The 12,193-nt window shown below is 39.3% G+C and overlaps 1 protein-coding gene across 1 annotated transcript; it reads right to left on the minus strand.

Moving 5' to 3' along the window:
* Positions 1–1,202: 1,202 nt before the first annotated feature.
* On the minus strand, positions 1,203–7,467 carry LOC108718397 (C-C motif chemokine 28). Its single transcript, XM_018266218.2, has 3 exons — positions 6,882–7,467; positions 2,277–2,403; positions 1,203–1,657 (listed from the first exon to the last, which is right to left on the minus strand). Exons 1-3 carry the CDS (start codon positions 6,940–6,942, stop codon positions 1,426–1,428), a joined length of 420 nt encoding a protein of 139 aa, XP_018121707.1. The 5' UTR covers positions 6,943–7,467; the 3' UTR covers positions 1,203–1,425.
* Positions 7,468–12,193: the final 4,726 nt, after the last annotated feature.

Raw genomic sequence — 12,193 nt, forward strand, 5'->3', positions numbered from 1 at the left:
AAATGTAATGTATAAAGGCTGCAGTGATTGGATGTCTAATATAATAGCCAGAACACTACTTCCTGCTTTTCAGCTCTCTAACTCTGAGTTAGTCAGTGACTTGAAGGGTGGCCACATGGGACATAACTGTTCAGTGAGTTTGTAATTGATCTTCAGCATTCAGCTCAGATTCAAAAGCAACAGATATGACCCATGTGCCCCCCCCCCTCAAGTCTCTGATTGGTTGCTGCCTGGTAACCAGGGTAACCAAGAGATATGAAAAGCAGGAAGTAGTGTTCTGGCTATTATGTCAGACATCCAGTCACTCCAGCCTTTATACATTACATTTTTGCATAACTAACTATATTAGATACATTTTTTATTTTGCACAGCCTATTTATAACAATTCCTTTAAAGGGGGTTGGTTCACCTTCATGTTAACTTTTAGTATGTTATAGAATGACTAATTCTAAGCAACTTGGTCTTCATTTTTTCTTTTTTTATAGTTTTTGAATTATTTGTCTTGTTCTTCTTCTGACTCTTTCCAGCTTTCAAATGGGGGTCACTGACCCCATCTAAAAACAAATGCTCTTTAAGGCTACACATGTATTGTTATTTTTTATTATTCATCTTTCTATTTAGGCCTCTCCTATTCATATTCCAGTCTCTTGTATGGTTGCTAGGGTAATTTGGACTCTAGCAACCAGATTGCTAACCTTGCAAACTGGAGAGCTGCTGAATAAAAAGTTAAATAACTCAAAACCCACAAATAATAAAATGAAAACCAATTGCAAATTGTCTCAGAATATCACTCTCTACATCATACTAAAAGTTAAAAGAGAAGGAAAGCTACTGAAGCAGTTTATTGCCAATAAATTAGCCACAATAGTGCAAGCTATAAGACTATATTTATTCTGCATAATGTTTGACCATACCTGAGTAAACAGCTCTAGAAACTCTCTGTTTGTTTAGGATAGTAGCTGCCATATTAGCTTGGTGTGACATCACTTCCTGCCTGAGTTTCCCTGCTCACTCATAGCTCTGGGCTCAGATTACAGCAGGGATGGGGGAGAGAGAGCAAACTGAGCATGCTCAAGCCCTAGCCCTGGGGGTTTAAGCTTAAGGCAGTAAGTCTGATACAGAAGCCCATGTGTACACAATAGAAGGAAAGAAATGCTGTGTTTCTTTTGACAGAGGACTCAGAACAGCATTACTTTGAGGGTTTACTGGTATATTTATATAGACCTTTCTGATAAAGCTTACTTCATTTTAGCCTTTCCTTCTCCTTTAATTTAAAGGTGAACAACCCGTTTTGTAGCAAAAGTTCGGTTTTTGGAGTGCAGAGAGTGTAATTGTATCTCTGTACTAGCGCTGCATTGGGAAGACCATCTTCTGGGTCCCAGAATCACCCCTGAGCATGGGATTTACTTTGTGAGTGGCCCGACCTTAGAATGTCTGCTTGGAGGGGAGTGCAGATTTCTTAGTGTCTTTTTTGGTTGGTTTTCGGTTTTTACGTTTCAAGTTTTTCCCCCGGTGTTTCTTTCTTCCCTTTTTTTTCTTCTTACTGCCCCAGGAGTTGTTCTTTTTCTTCTTTCCCTTTCCTTTCTGTTTTTCTATCCATTCATTGAGAAGGACATTATTGGGATTGACACAGAGAGCTTTATGTTTTGTGTATAACCTGCATGGAGAAGACACAAAATAAATGAAACCTCATCTGCAGCGGTTGTCTGGATGTTACTTAAGTTAATTCCTTTCTGTAATTTGGAACTTTCTGGATAACGGGTTTCCGGATAACCGATCCTACACCTGGACCAGTGAATTCTTTCCTCTTCAGTTATTAGTGAATGCTGTGGGGTGGGTTTATTGTCCTATGAGTTTTGGAAAGTATGAAACGCCATGGGAATCCCACTCCTAACTTTATTCTGGGTAGGGATGCACCGAATCCACTAATTTGGATTCGGCCGAATCCCCGAATCCATCTTGGAAGATTTTGCCGAAAACTGAACCGAATCAGAATCCTAATTTGCATATGCAAATTAGGGTCGGGAAAAATTGGTTTACTTTTTTTGTAACAAAAGTCACCAGAAATCCCGCCCTCCCCACAATTTGCATATGCAAATTTGGATTTGGTTCGGCCAGGCACAAGGATTCGGCAAAATCCGAACGCTGCTGAAAAAGGCCGAATCCCGAACCGAATCCTGGATTCAGTGTATCGCTAATTCCTATTTCCTTATTGTAACCCAGTACCGGAGGCAGAATCATGTGATCTATTATATATAAAACAAACTCATACTCACACCACAGCTCTGATATTACATATGCCGTTGTTTTGCTGGATCTCAAATTTTCGCACTCTTTGTAAGAGACCCTGAGAAACCTTATCTGAGTGTTCAGTGCAACAACTGATGGAGCCTGAAAAGAATTCTGGGAGAAAAAGACCACAATAAGTTAAACAGGTGGTTCACCTTTAAGTTAACTTTTAGAATGGCCAATTCTAAGCAACTTTTCAGTTGGTCTTCATTTGTTTTTATATAATTTTTGAATTATTTTCCTTCTTCTTCTGACTCCAGCTTTCAAAGGGGGTCACTGACCCCATCTAAAAGTAATGCTCTGTAAGGCTACAAATGTATTGTTATTGCTACTTTTTATTACTCATTTTTCTATTCAGGCCTCCCCTATTCATATTCCAGTCTCTTAATCAAATCAGTGCATGGTTGCTAGGTTAATTTGAACCCTAGCAACCAAATTGCTGAAATTGCAAACTGGAGGGCTGCTGAATAAAAAACGAAATAACTCAAAAACCACAAATAATAAAAAATGAAAACCAGTTGCAAATTGTCTCAGAATATCACTCTCAACATCATATTAAAATGTAATTTAAAGGTGAGTAACCCCTTTAACGAAGTATATAAACCAATTTTTGGGTCAAACCTTGTTCTATGACTGAATGTGATCATTTCTGAGAGAGAGTGTGAGAGATGAGCTCTCCGGTTAAACTAGTTTTGCCGCATATTCCTTTCAGTCTACAAGTCTTTGTGCTTCCAGGTGTAGATTCTTTTCAATGGCTACAGTTTCCAGTAAGTCGACTAAAAACTCTCCTTTATATAACCTACTGTATATGGAAATTTAACATGACTTTCATCTCACTGAAATAGGGAATTTTCTAAATATAATCAGTGACTTTTCATGCAGGGGTCGGAGTCATAGTTTTATTGACAGATCTAATACATTGGTGAGTGCTCCCTTTGCCTAAACAATGTATGAGAACTGTCTTTCAAAATAACCAACTCTGACACAAAGCTGCAAGTAGAGAGACAGACGCTAAGAGGGGACAGTAAAGAGTAACTTGATTCTTATATCCATGAAATGAAGCTTGTATTAAATGCTCAATACTATGGTGTAAATTTACTTGTAGCGCTATAGTAAACTGCTTTATGTGAAGACAGTTTCAGCTACTTTCCTTTGTGGGCTGGGACCACAGATGAGCTCTCTTTCTCATGGGTAAGCCCTCGCAGCGGGGTGGAGGCAGGGTGTAGTGTAACTGTAACAATGCACAAGAGATTGGGCGCCTGTAGTTTTATTTGCTTAAACAATAAACGGAGTTTATTAACCAAAACCAGAGTTCGCCATGGAGCATGAAACATAGAGTAAAACAGAGATCAATCAAGGTAATACAATATACTCACTGTATGAATATAGAACAACTCTCTGAGGAGTAAGGAGTACATGTAGAGAACAATGCAGCTTGTTGGAAGGTATTTCCCCAATCTTCAGGATTACCTTAAGTGGAACTCAGAAACTCTTACTTCCCTGAGTTTAACACTTAGGACCTACTATGGGGTCAGTAATACCGGGGATCTTAATCCCTCTAATCTCCTCGGCGGAGCTTTGAGCTGCTCAACTAAATACCCTATCTATCACTCCTAGAGCGATCTATTAAAGGGTATAACTATCACTTCACTAAACTCAGGATGAGTTCCACCACTCCTAACCTCTGTGACCTAACAGAGGAAAGGTTCAGCAGCAATGGCCTCTACCTCATGGCTTTCAAGCCCTTTTATATTATACCACAGTGCCTCTAGCATCCACTGTGTGAACTTCAGTGATGACATAAGCACAAGGTCCCCATAAGGATCCACTGAGGTGTCCATATTACTAGGGATGTGCCTGTCTGTAATGGGTAAGGGTGTCTAAGATTTTCACATCCCTACATACTAAACAATGAAAATGCAGCCATCGCAACACTTCACCAGGCGTAAATTCGATAGGACAACGCTAATTTATTAAAATGCGAAGTTGCGTCCAGGAAGCGTTACTTTGGCAATCAAAGTGAATATGCACTAGCGTTCAATTCCGTCTAGCGTAACTTCGTTAGAGGTCTTTGCTCAGGTTCATTTGCATACGGCGGGAAATTTAAAGTGGAATGGACGTATATGTTGCAGCAAATGCATTTATTACACAAGGGAACCATAATATATACAATAAAGTTGTTATAATGCCCTACACATGAGCCCAGTGTATAGTTTATGTGCCATATGTTAGAAAATGTATGGGGGAACCCTATTACCCCAAAAAAATTTTAAGGACTTTTGCAGCCTATCACTCTGAAAAAAGGAAAACACGTCAGTGGCTTTTGGACTTTTTCCACAAAAAATATGATGTAAGTAACAGAAGATTGAGGAAGTCCTTTGCACTTTATTGCACTTTGCCTGGTCTGAGCTGGCGACGGCAAGTCTGGGGAAAGAGGTAACGTTCAGTAAAATCCGCATCTTAGTGAATTTGCAGAGTAACGACCATTTGCCAGATCAAAAATTCGCCTGGCGAATGACCAATAGAGTCTGTCTTTTTCACTAGCGAAGTTACGCCTGCACCAGTTAGTAAATTGGCAAAGTGCCTAAAAACGGTAACAGTGGCAAATCGTTGTGAGCGTTAGTCACTTCGCCCTTTAGTAAATTTACCCCTATATATATATATGCTCCCAAGGCTCCATTCTAGTACATGTTTAGGACCTGTTATCCAGAATGCACTGGACCTGGGTGTTTCCGGATAATGGATATTTCCATAATTTGGATTTTCATACCTTAAATCTACTAGAAAATCATTAAATAAACCCAATAGGCTGGTTTTGCCTCCAATAAGGATTCATTATATCTTAGTTGGGATCAAGGATACAAGCTACTGTTTTATTATTACAGAGAAATCATTTTATAAGTTTTGGATTATTTGGTTAAAACAGAATATTTGGGAGATGGCCTTCCCGTAGTTCGAAACTTTCTAGAAAACGGATAACTGATCCTATACCTGTATAGCACTTCCTCAGACAATGGAACATCTGTTATACACACACAACGTATTGATTGCTTCTGCCAGACTTCTACAAAGTGTAACATTTAAAACGATCTTTTATTTCAAGTCTACGTTATTTGTGACATATCCTAATGCTGTCGGCCTTCCCGACCCGAACTGCTTCTTACATTCTTCCTACGTTTGTTTTGCTCTGCTAATGATGCTTTTCTCTGTTACGTCAGGCAATATTTATGAGCAAAAGGCAATGTTTATTCTCTCAGTCACCCTCGATAGGAAAAGCTACTGCAAGTTTCACTTTCGATTTCTGGAAGTTGGTGGCAAGTCCTGAGATTACCAGGAAATGCAACTTGGACCAAATGGCACCCCAATTACAGACGGAAGCTTTATGTTGTTGTAAATGGATGAATAGTAAATAAACCAGTATAAGGGGATAGAAACGCAGTCTTACAACTGCCTAAATCCTTATGCACCATGACTACCCAGGTCTTCTGCATAGCACTAAGCACCCATTTGTGGCTGGAGGAATATGACAGTTGGCACAGGACAAATGATCTTTTTCTGCCAACAGGCGCTTCCTTTTTATGGACAGGGAAATGCAAATATAACTGAGAGTCCCGGGCGGTCACTGCCTGTTCAGGTTTCTCCAAGACTCATGTCACACGTAGTTACTGCCACATATTGGCTAGAAGCTGTGTGAGAGGCTTCAAATGTTTTTTTTCCGCCTTCCTCTGGATCAACTGGCAGTTAGGCAGGTTATACAAGGTTGAACTTGATGGATGTGTGTCTTTTTTCAACCTACTGTAACTTACTATGTTTCCTTTGAGGTAAGTGCTCTTGTAGGAAGCCATGAAACCTATCCATGAACAAGTGGTAGGTAGCAACAAATCTAACTACGTGGCATAAACCTACTGCTCCTCAGCTGATTGGCTGAAAGAAACAAACATAACAATGGATGGAATGATGACCCAGCTGGGCACGGGCTTGGGATTCATGGCACATTTTTGGAGGGACAGTCCCTCTTTTGACAGCTCAACCCGCAGTCCCTCATTTGTACTGGAAAGTCCCTCTTTTCTCTGCACTGAACAGCCAGAAAAAGAAACAAAGTTTCTCACTTAATTGGCTTTTAACAGAGAGCCCAGAACAGCTAACAAGTGCAAATAAGATACTTTGTAACAATTTTGAGACACAAAAAAACAGTTTAGATAAGGAGAAATATTTTCAAACTTCCATAACCTGCCAAATTTTGTAAAATGAACATGGTAATTAGGGGGTGTGGCCACAGAAAGGGGCGTGGCCAAACATTTTGTTGCGATACGTGTGAAAAAAACATTTTGTCCCTCTTTTTACTTCCAAAATGTTGGGAGGTATGAAGTATCAAGACCAGGGACATATTGTATTAATATGTGGGCCAATAATTTCTCAGGAACTATTGCCAAATTTATGGCCAGAAACCAACAAAAGGAGTAAGTGCTATGACACAAACTCCTTTTTTGGATGACACCATTGTATATTAGATGGGCTACTGAAAAATGAGTTCTTCTCTGTCTTTCATCTCTATTCCAATAGCCAATAGCCTTGAAGGAGTTGTGCCTTACCTTCAGAAATCGGCACCAAACCCAAGAACAATGCAGCGCTGAGCCAAGCCAGTGGTTTCATATCCACGTCTGTCGCAAGGTAAGATGCCTCCTGCACTGTCGGCTCGATCACACACAGACGTGTCTTGTGGATATTCTCCGCCCAAGTCACGTGTAGATCAAGGTAGAGCCCATCACCCCAGGCAGATGTCTTTTCTTTCACTTATAAAGAGCAGTGGGGTGAGATTTGGAACCTGAACTAGTAGAACTTGGATTTCAACCTTAAACTGTAAACAACGTTATGCTAATTAGTTATGATAAATGGGCTGAAGAAACTTCCACCGTGGATGGATAAGTGCAACCAAACGTATCACAGTCAAGCTTAGCTGTTGTTTTTACCCTTGGATGCAAGCAATGGTACGTGGGACAGTGGAATTTATCATAAGGGCTCATTTACCACTTCAGTTGCAGCCACGCAAGTTGGCTGCAGTCAGTTGCACCAAAAAATTCCATTCATTAAAGGAACAGTTCAGTGTAAAAACAAAAACTGGGTAAATAGATAGGCTGTGCAAAATAAAAAAATGTTTATGATATAGTTAGTTAGGCAAAAATGTATTGTATAAAGGCTGGAGTGACTGGATGTGTAACATAATAGCCAGAACACTACTTCCTGCTTTTCAGCTCTCTAACTCTGAGTTAGTCAGTGACTATAAGGGGGGCCACATGGGACATAACTGTTCAGTGAGTTTGTAATTGATCCTCAGCATTCAGCTCAGATTCAAAAGCAACAGATATGATCCATGTGGCCCCCTCCCCCTCAAGTCTCTGATTGGTTACTGCCTGGTAACCAATCAGTGGAAACCAAGAGAGCTGCAAACAGGAAGTAGTGTTCTGGCTATTATGTTACACATCCAGTCACTCCAATCTTTATAGTCTCTTATTCAAATCAATGCATGGTTGCTAGGGGAATTTGGATTGCTGAAACTGCAAACTGGAGAGCTGCTGAATAAAAAGCTAAATAGCTCAAAAACCACAAATAATAAAAAACTATTTAAAATTGTCTCAGAATATCATTCTCTGTGCTCACAGGTCCTGGACTGACTACAACTGGCTAAGGATTGCTCTTGGATTGCAAACTGCCATTGGAACCTGCATATTGGTGCGTGAAATGCAGTTTAACAGCCAGGCCTGCATGACTGTCTATAACCAAAGAACTTTTCCCATAAGGACAGCATATCTAGTTGCCAGGCTTAATCCTTTTTGGAATATCTATGACTCCGCACAAAGTTTGGCTTAAAGGGCATGTAAAGGCAAAAAAATAAGAAACCTATCTCCGATATACTTTAATTTAAAAATGTGTACAGCTTTTATAAGAAACCTGACTGTATGCAGTGAAATTCTCCCTTCATTTACTGCTGTGGATAGGAATTGTCAGACGGTCCCTAACTGCTGAGCAGGGAAACAATCATACTTATGAACAGCAGGGGGAGCCCCCGCCTTACTGCCCAGCCATGCAGAACTCAAGCAGCTTTGTTTGTTTCCCTGTAGAGCAGTCGGTGACTGTGTAGAGATTTGTATTGGATTTTATTTTTGCCTTGACATCCCCTTTACTGTTTTCAACTCCAGCTGCAGGGACCAAGATCATGGAGCCAGATTTAAACAGATAAACTGGGATTCTATTTGGAGGATTATTTTGCTGCAGCCACTGGTTCTGCAGAGTTGGAGAAAGTTTGTATTAAACAATACAAAAACTATAAAATCCACATTAGATTACATGACAACACAGGACCCAGTGCAGTCTGTATATTCTGATTATTAATCTTGCTGTATCGGCTCCTTTGACTTGTGCTGTTTTGATAATGTATGACGATCCCTAAGCAGCCCAGACCACACTGAGCATGTGCACAGTCTTGGTCTTGCAAAGTTACAAGATGGTGACCCCCTGTGTCCAACTTTGAAAGCATAAATCATTTGTTTGATTAGGCTTGTGGTGCAGTAAGTTCATGTTTATGTTTAGTATAGAAAATACAGCCTTTCTAGCCTTATTCTATTTTAGACTTTACTTCCCCTTTAACGAAAATGTTTAAATGTGAAACCGTCATAATTATAAAGAACTTTGGAACCAGCCTCGGGCACACTGAGTATCCAAGCAACGAACACGCATTGTATGAAGCTACTATGAGGAAGGTAATTATGGAGCGCCTGTTAAACTGATAAACACATGCACAGTAATTAGAGGACATAAAAATAGTTGCAAATGATCTGCGACTGCTCTAATTATTTTGGCAAATACAACCCTGTGCTGTTATAGCTGGGGGAGGGGAAGAATAAAATTCATTTCAGCTGGATGGGAGATTGTCTCTGAGACTGCTTTCTATAGTGCGTGTGACATTGAAAAATTATACCTATATTACCTGCTGCACTTCCATTAACCTAATATTTCTTGCAGAACTACAAATCCCATCATTCAGCAGTTTATCACATGCTAGGCCCAAATTCATATGCCACAGGGAAGCCAAACAAGCAAATTCATTTTTAAAACTCTCCAGTGTTTTATTTTTTAAAATGAATAATAAACATGTTTTTGCAGAATTCACCAGAACCCGTGAAATTATAACAATAATAAATACAATATATATATATAGATATATGATCAGGGTTAAACAGAGATATGTCGAATTACTATTAGATGGAGCAGAAATAAATTTGATATTGAAGCCATTTAACTGGTTCTTTTTTTCCTCCCCCAAGTATTTCTTACTCTAGAACAGACTAATAGGAAGTGAGTGGTGCAGCAGAAATGGCTTCCCAAGCAGAATGGAACCAGCTGGAATATTGAGCAGTGAGATTCTCAGCAACGTTAATCTTTAGAGAAATGACCTGTAACTGCAGAAAAGGGAATAATTCTTCCCAAACCACAAATGATATTACCCAGAATTAGGGATGCACTGAATCCAGGATTCGGTTTGGGATTCGGCCAGGATCCGGCCTTTTTCAGCAGGTTTCGGAATCGGCCGAATCCTTCTGCCTGACCAAACCGAATCTGCATATGCAAATTGGGTGCGGGAGGGAAATCTTGTGACTTTTTGTCACAAAACATGGAAGTAAACAATGTTTTCCCCTTCCTAGCCCTAATTTGCATATACAAATTAGGATTCGGTATTTGGCCAAATCTTTCGCGAAGGATTCGGGGGTTCGGCCAAATCCAAATTAGTGGATTCGGTGCATCCCTACCCAGAATAAAGTTAGGAGTGGGATTCCCATGGCGCTTCATACTTTCCAAAACTCATAGGACAATAAACACACCCCACAGCATTCACTAATAACTGAAGAGGAAAGAATTCACTGGTCCAGGTGTAGGATCGGTGATCCGGAAACCCGTTATCCAGAAAGTTCCAAATTACAGAAAGTTTGTCTCCCATAGACAAATAATTAGAATTTTGAAAAATTATTTCCCTTTTCTCTGTAATAATAAAACAGTAACTTGTACTTGATCCCAACTAAGATATAATTAATCCTTATTGGAAGCAAAACAATCCTATTGGGTTTATTTAATGTTTATGTAATTTGCTAGTAGACTTAAGGTATAATGATCCAAATCCGTTATCTGGAAAACCCCAGGTTCCAAGCATTCTGGATAACAGGTCCCATATCTGTATACAGTATCTCATACTGGCAAAGTACTCATGATAGAAGCATGTGCAAATCATTATCTAAAAATCCATTATTGGTCAGTTTGGTCAGTATAACATCCCATTAACCGCTAGTCTTAACTGGAAGTTACTGGTAGTTCTCCATAATTATTAGAGGGCCCTGCAGGTGGATAGCCTTACGTCTATAGATATCATTAGTGGATACCAGGGTTCCATATGATTTTTGGGATGTGTATGATGGAACGAAGAATCTAGCAGAATGGATACTGGTCATTTAACAGTTGGAAGCTTGGTTAGTTTGACTCAAGAAAATAATAACTGTGTATATATATATATATATATATATATATATATATATATATATATATATATATATATATATATATATATATATATATATATATAGACAAATACAAGATTCCTCTGCACTCAACCCATTATCAATATATTTAAGACAGAGACATTTTGTGCATACTGCTACTGAAAAATGCCTTACCCTTTAAACAAAACAGGGATTGTTTGTCCATATATTGCAATATATTTAAGCTGGCCAACTACGTCAAAGTCATCCCATATCTGGCCAGTCCTATGCTCAATTTTCATTTGATTCATTAAGAATTCTATGGTTTTATTATACATTTTATAAAAGGGACGAATACGTTTTACCTGCAACTTACTAGCTGCTTTCAAAGTAAAACTCCCAAACTTGGCTGCCCTTTTATTAGACACCAGTGGGATCACCTGACTATAGTTGGAGGGGGTGGGAGCTACAACATGGAGCTGGTCACTGCTCTTGTAGAACTATAACAAACAAGGGAAAGTTGTGCTCACCACTAGTTTTTAAAATCATTAGGCGGGGGTGCAATGAGGCTGTGACCACAAAATACATATAGACAAATACAAGATTCCTCTGCACTCAACCCATTATCAATATATTTAAGACAGAGACATTTTGTGCATACTGCTACTGAAAAATGCCTTACCCTTTAAACAATATATATATATATATATATATTAGATAAAGATAGAATAGCAGGTTTCTGACTTGTTCCCAACTGGTACCTGGCACCCAGCCTGTCAATACAGACCATCATATTTCTAACTTTCCTTTTTCAATGGGATATTATTATATTTTAACCATTTCAATGTACTAAATTCCTTTTTTGTGTCCACTCCACCACTAACACAAGGACTGGATGTGAGTGATACACAAAGCACAACCATCAAAATATTGAAGTTAATGGTGACTCTTTTGGCACTCACATATATGGAAAGCATTCTGCTGTCTAAACTAACAGGGCTGTCTGTGAATTGCAGTTCAACATCTATCAAGACATGGACTTAGAGACTTGAGAGTTATAAAGCGAAGGAGCCAACAACGTAGAAGTGTAGGGTGTGTGCTCCTTGTTTCTACAGCTCTCTCTGTAAAAGCTGCTAAAAAAATAAAAAGACAAAGAATTTTGGATGAAACCAGTATCTTCTTCAACGTGATCCTAAATGAAGTCCTTCAAGTCCCTGATGCCTTATGTTAATCCAAACTATCCTTAACTACTGGGTTATTGCATGGTGTAGGCATCGGCGGTGGCTTTCCCCAATGTGGCTGTAGCATCAGTGCAGGAGGCATAAAAAACAAAAGCAATAGAGAACATCACTCCACCTACAGACACAGTTCAATAAGTG

The sequence above is a fragment of the Xenopus laevis genome, chromosome 1L (genome assembly GCF_017654675.1).
Source record: "Xenopus laevis strain J_2021 chromosome 1L, Xenopus_laevis_v10.1, whole genome shotgun sequence".
NCBI lineage: Eukaryota > Metazoa > Chordata > Amphibia > Anura > Pipidae > Xenopus > Xenopus laevis.

Excerpts from the sequence above, each read along its gene's own strand:
- LOC108718397 (XM_018266218.2), bottom strand. The coding sequence starts at position 6,942 with ATGAAACCACTGGCTTGGCTCAGCGCTGCATTGTTCTTGGGTTTGGTG. Across the intron at positions 2,404-6,881 it reads TTTGGTGCCGATTTCTGAAG|AATTCTTTTCAGGCTCCATC; the intron begins GTAAGGCACAAC and ends TTTTTCTCCCAG. Across the intron at positions 1,658-2,276 it reads TGTAATATCAGAGCTGTGGT|GTTATACACAAAACATAAAG; the intron begins GTGAGTATGAGT and ends TTCTCCATGCAG.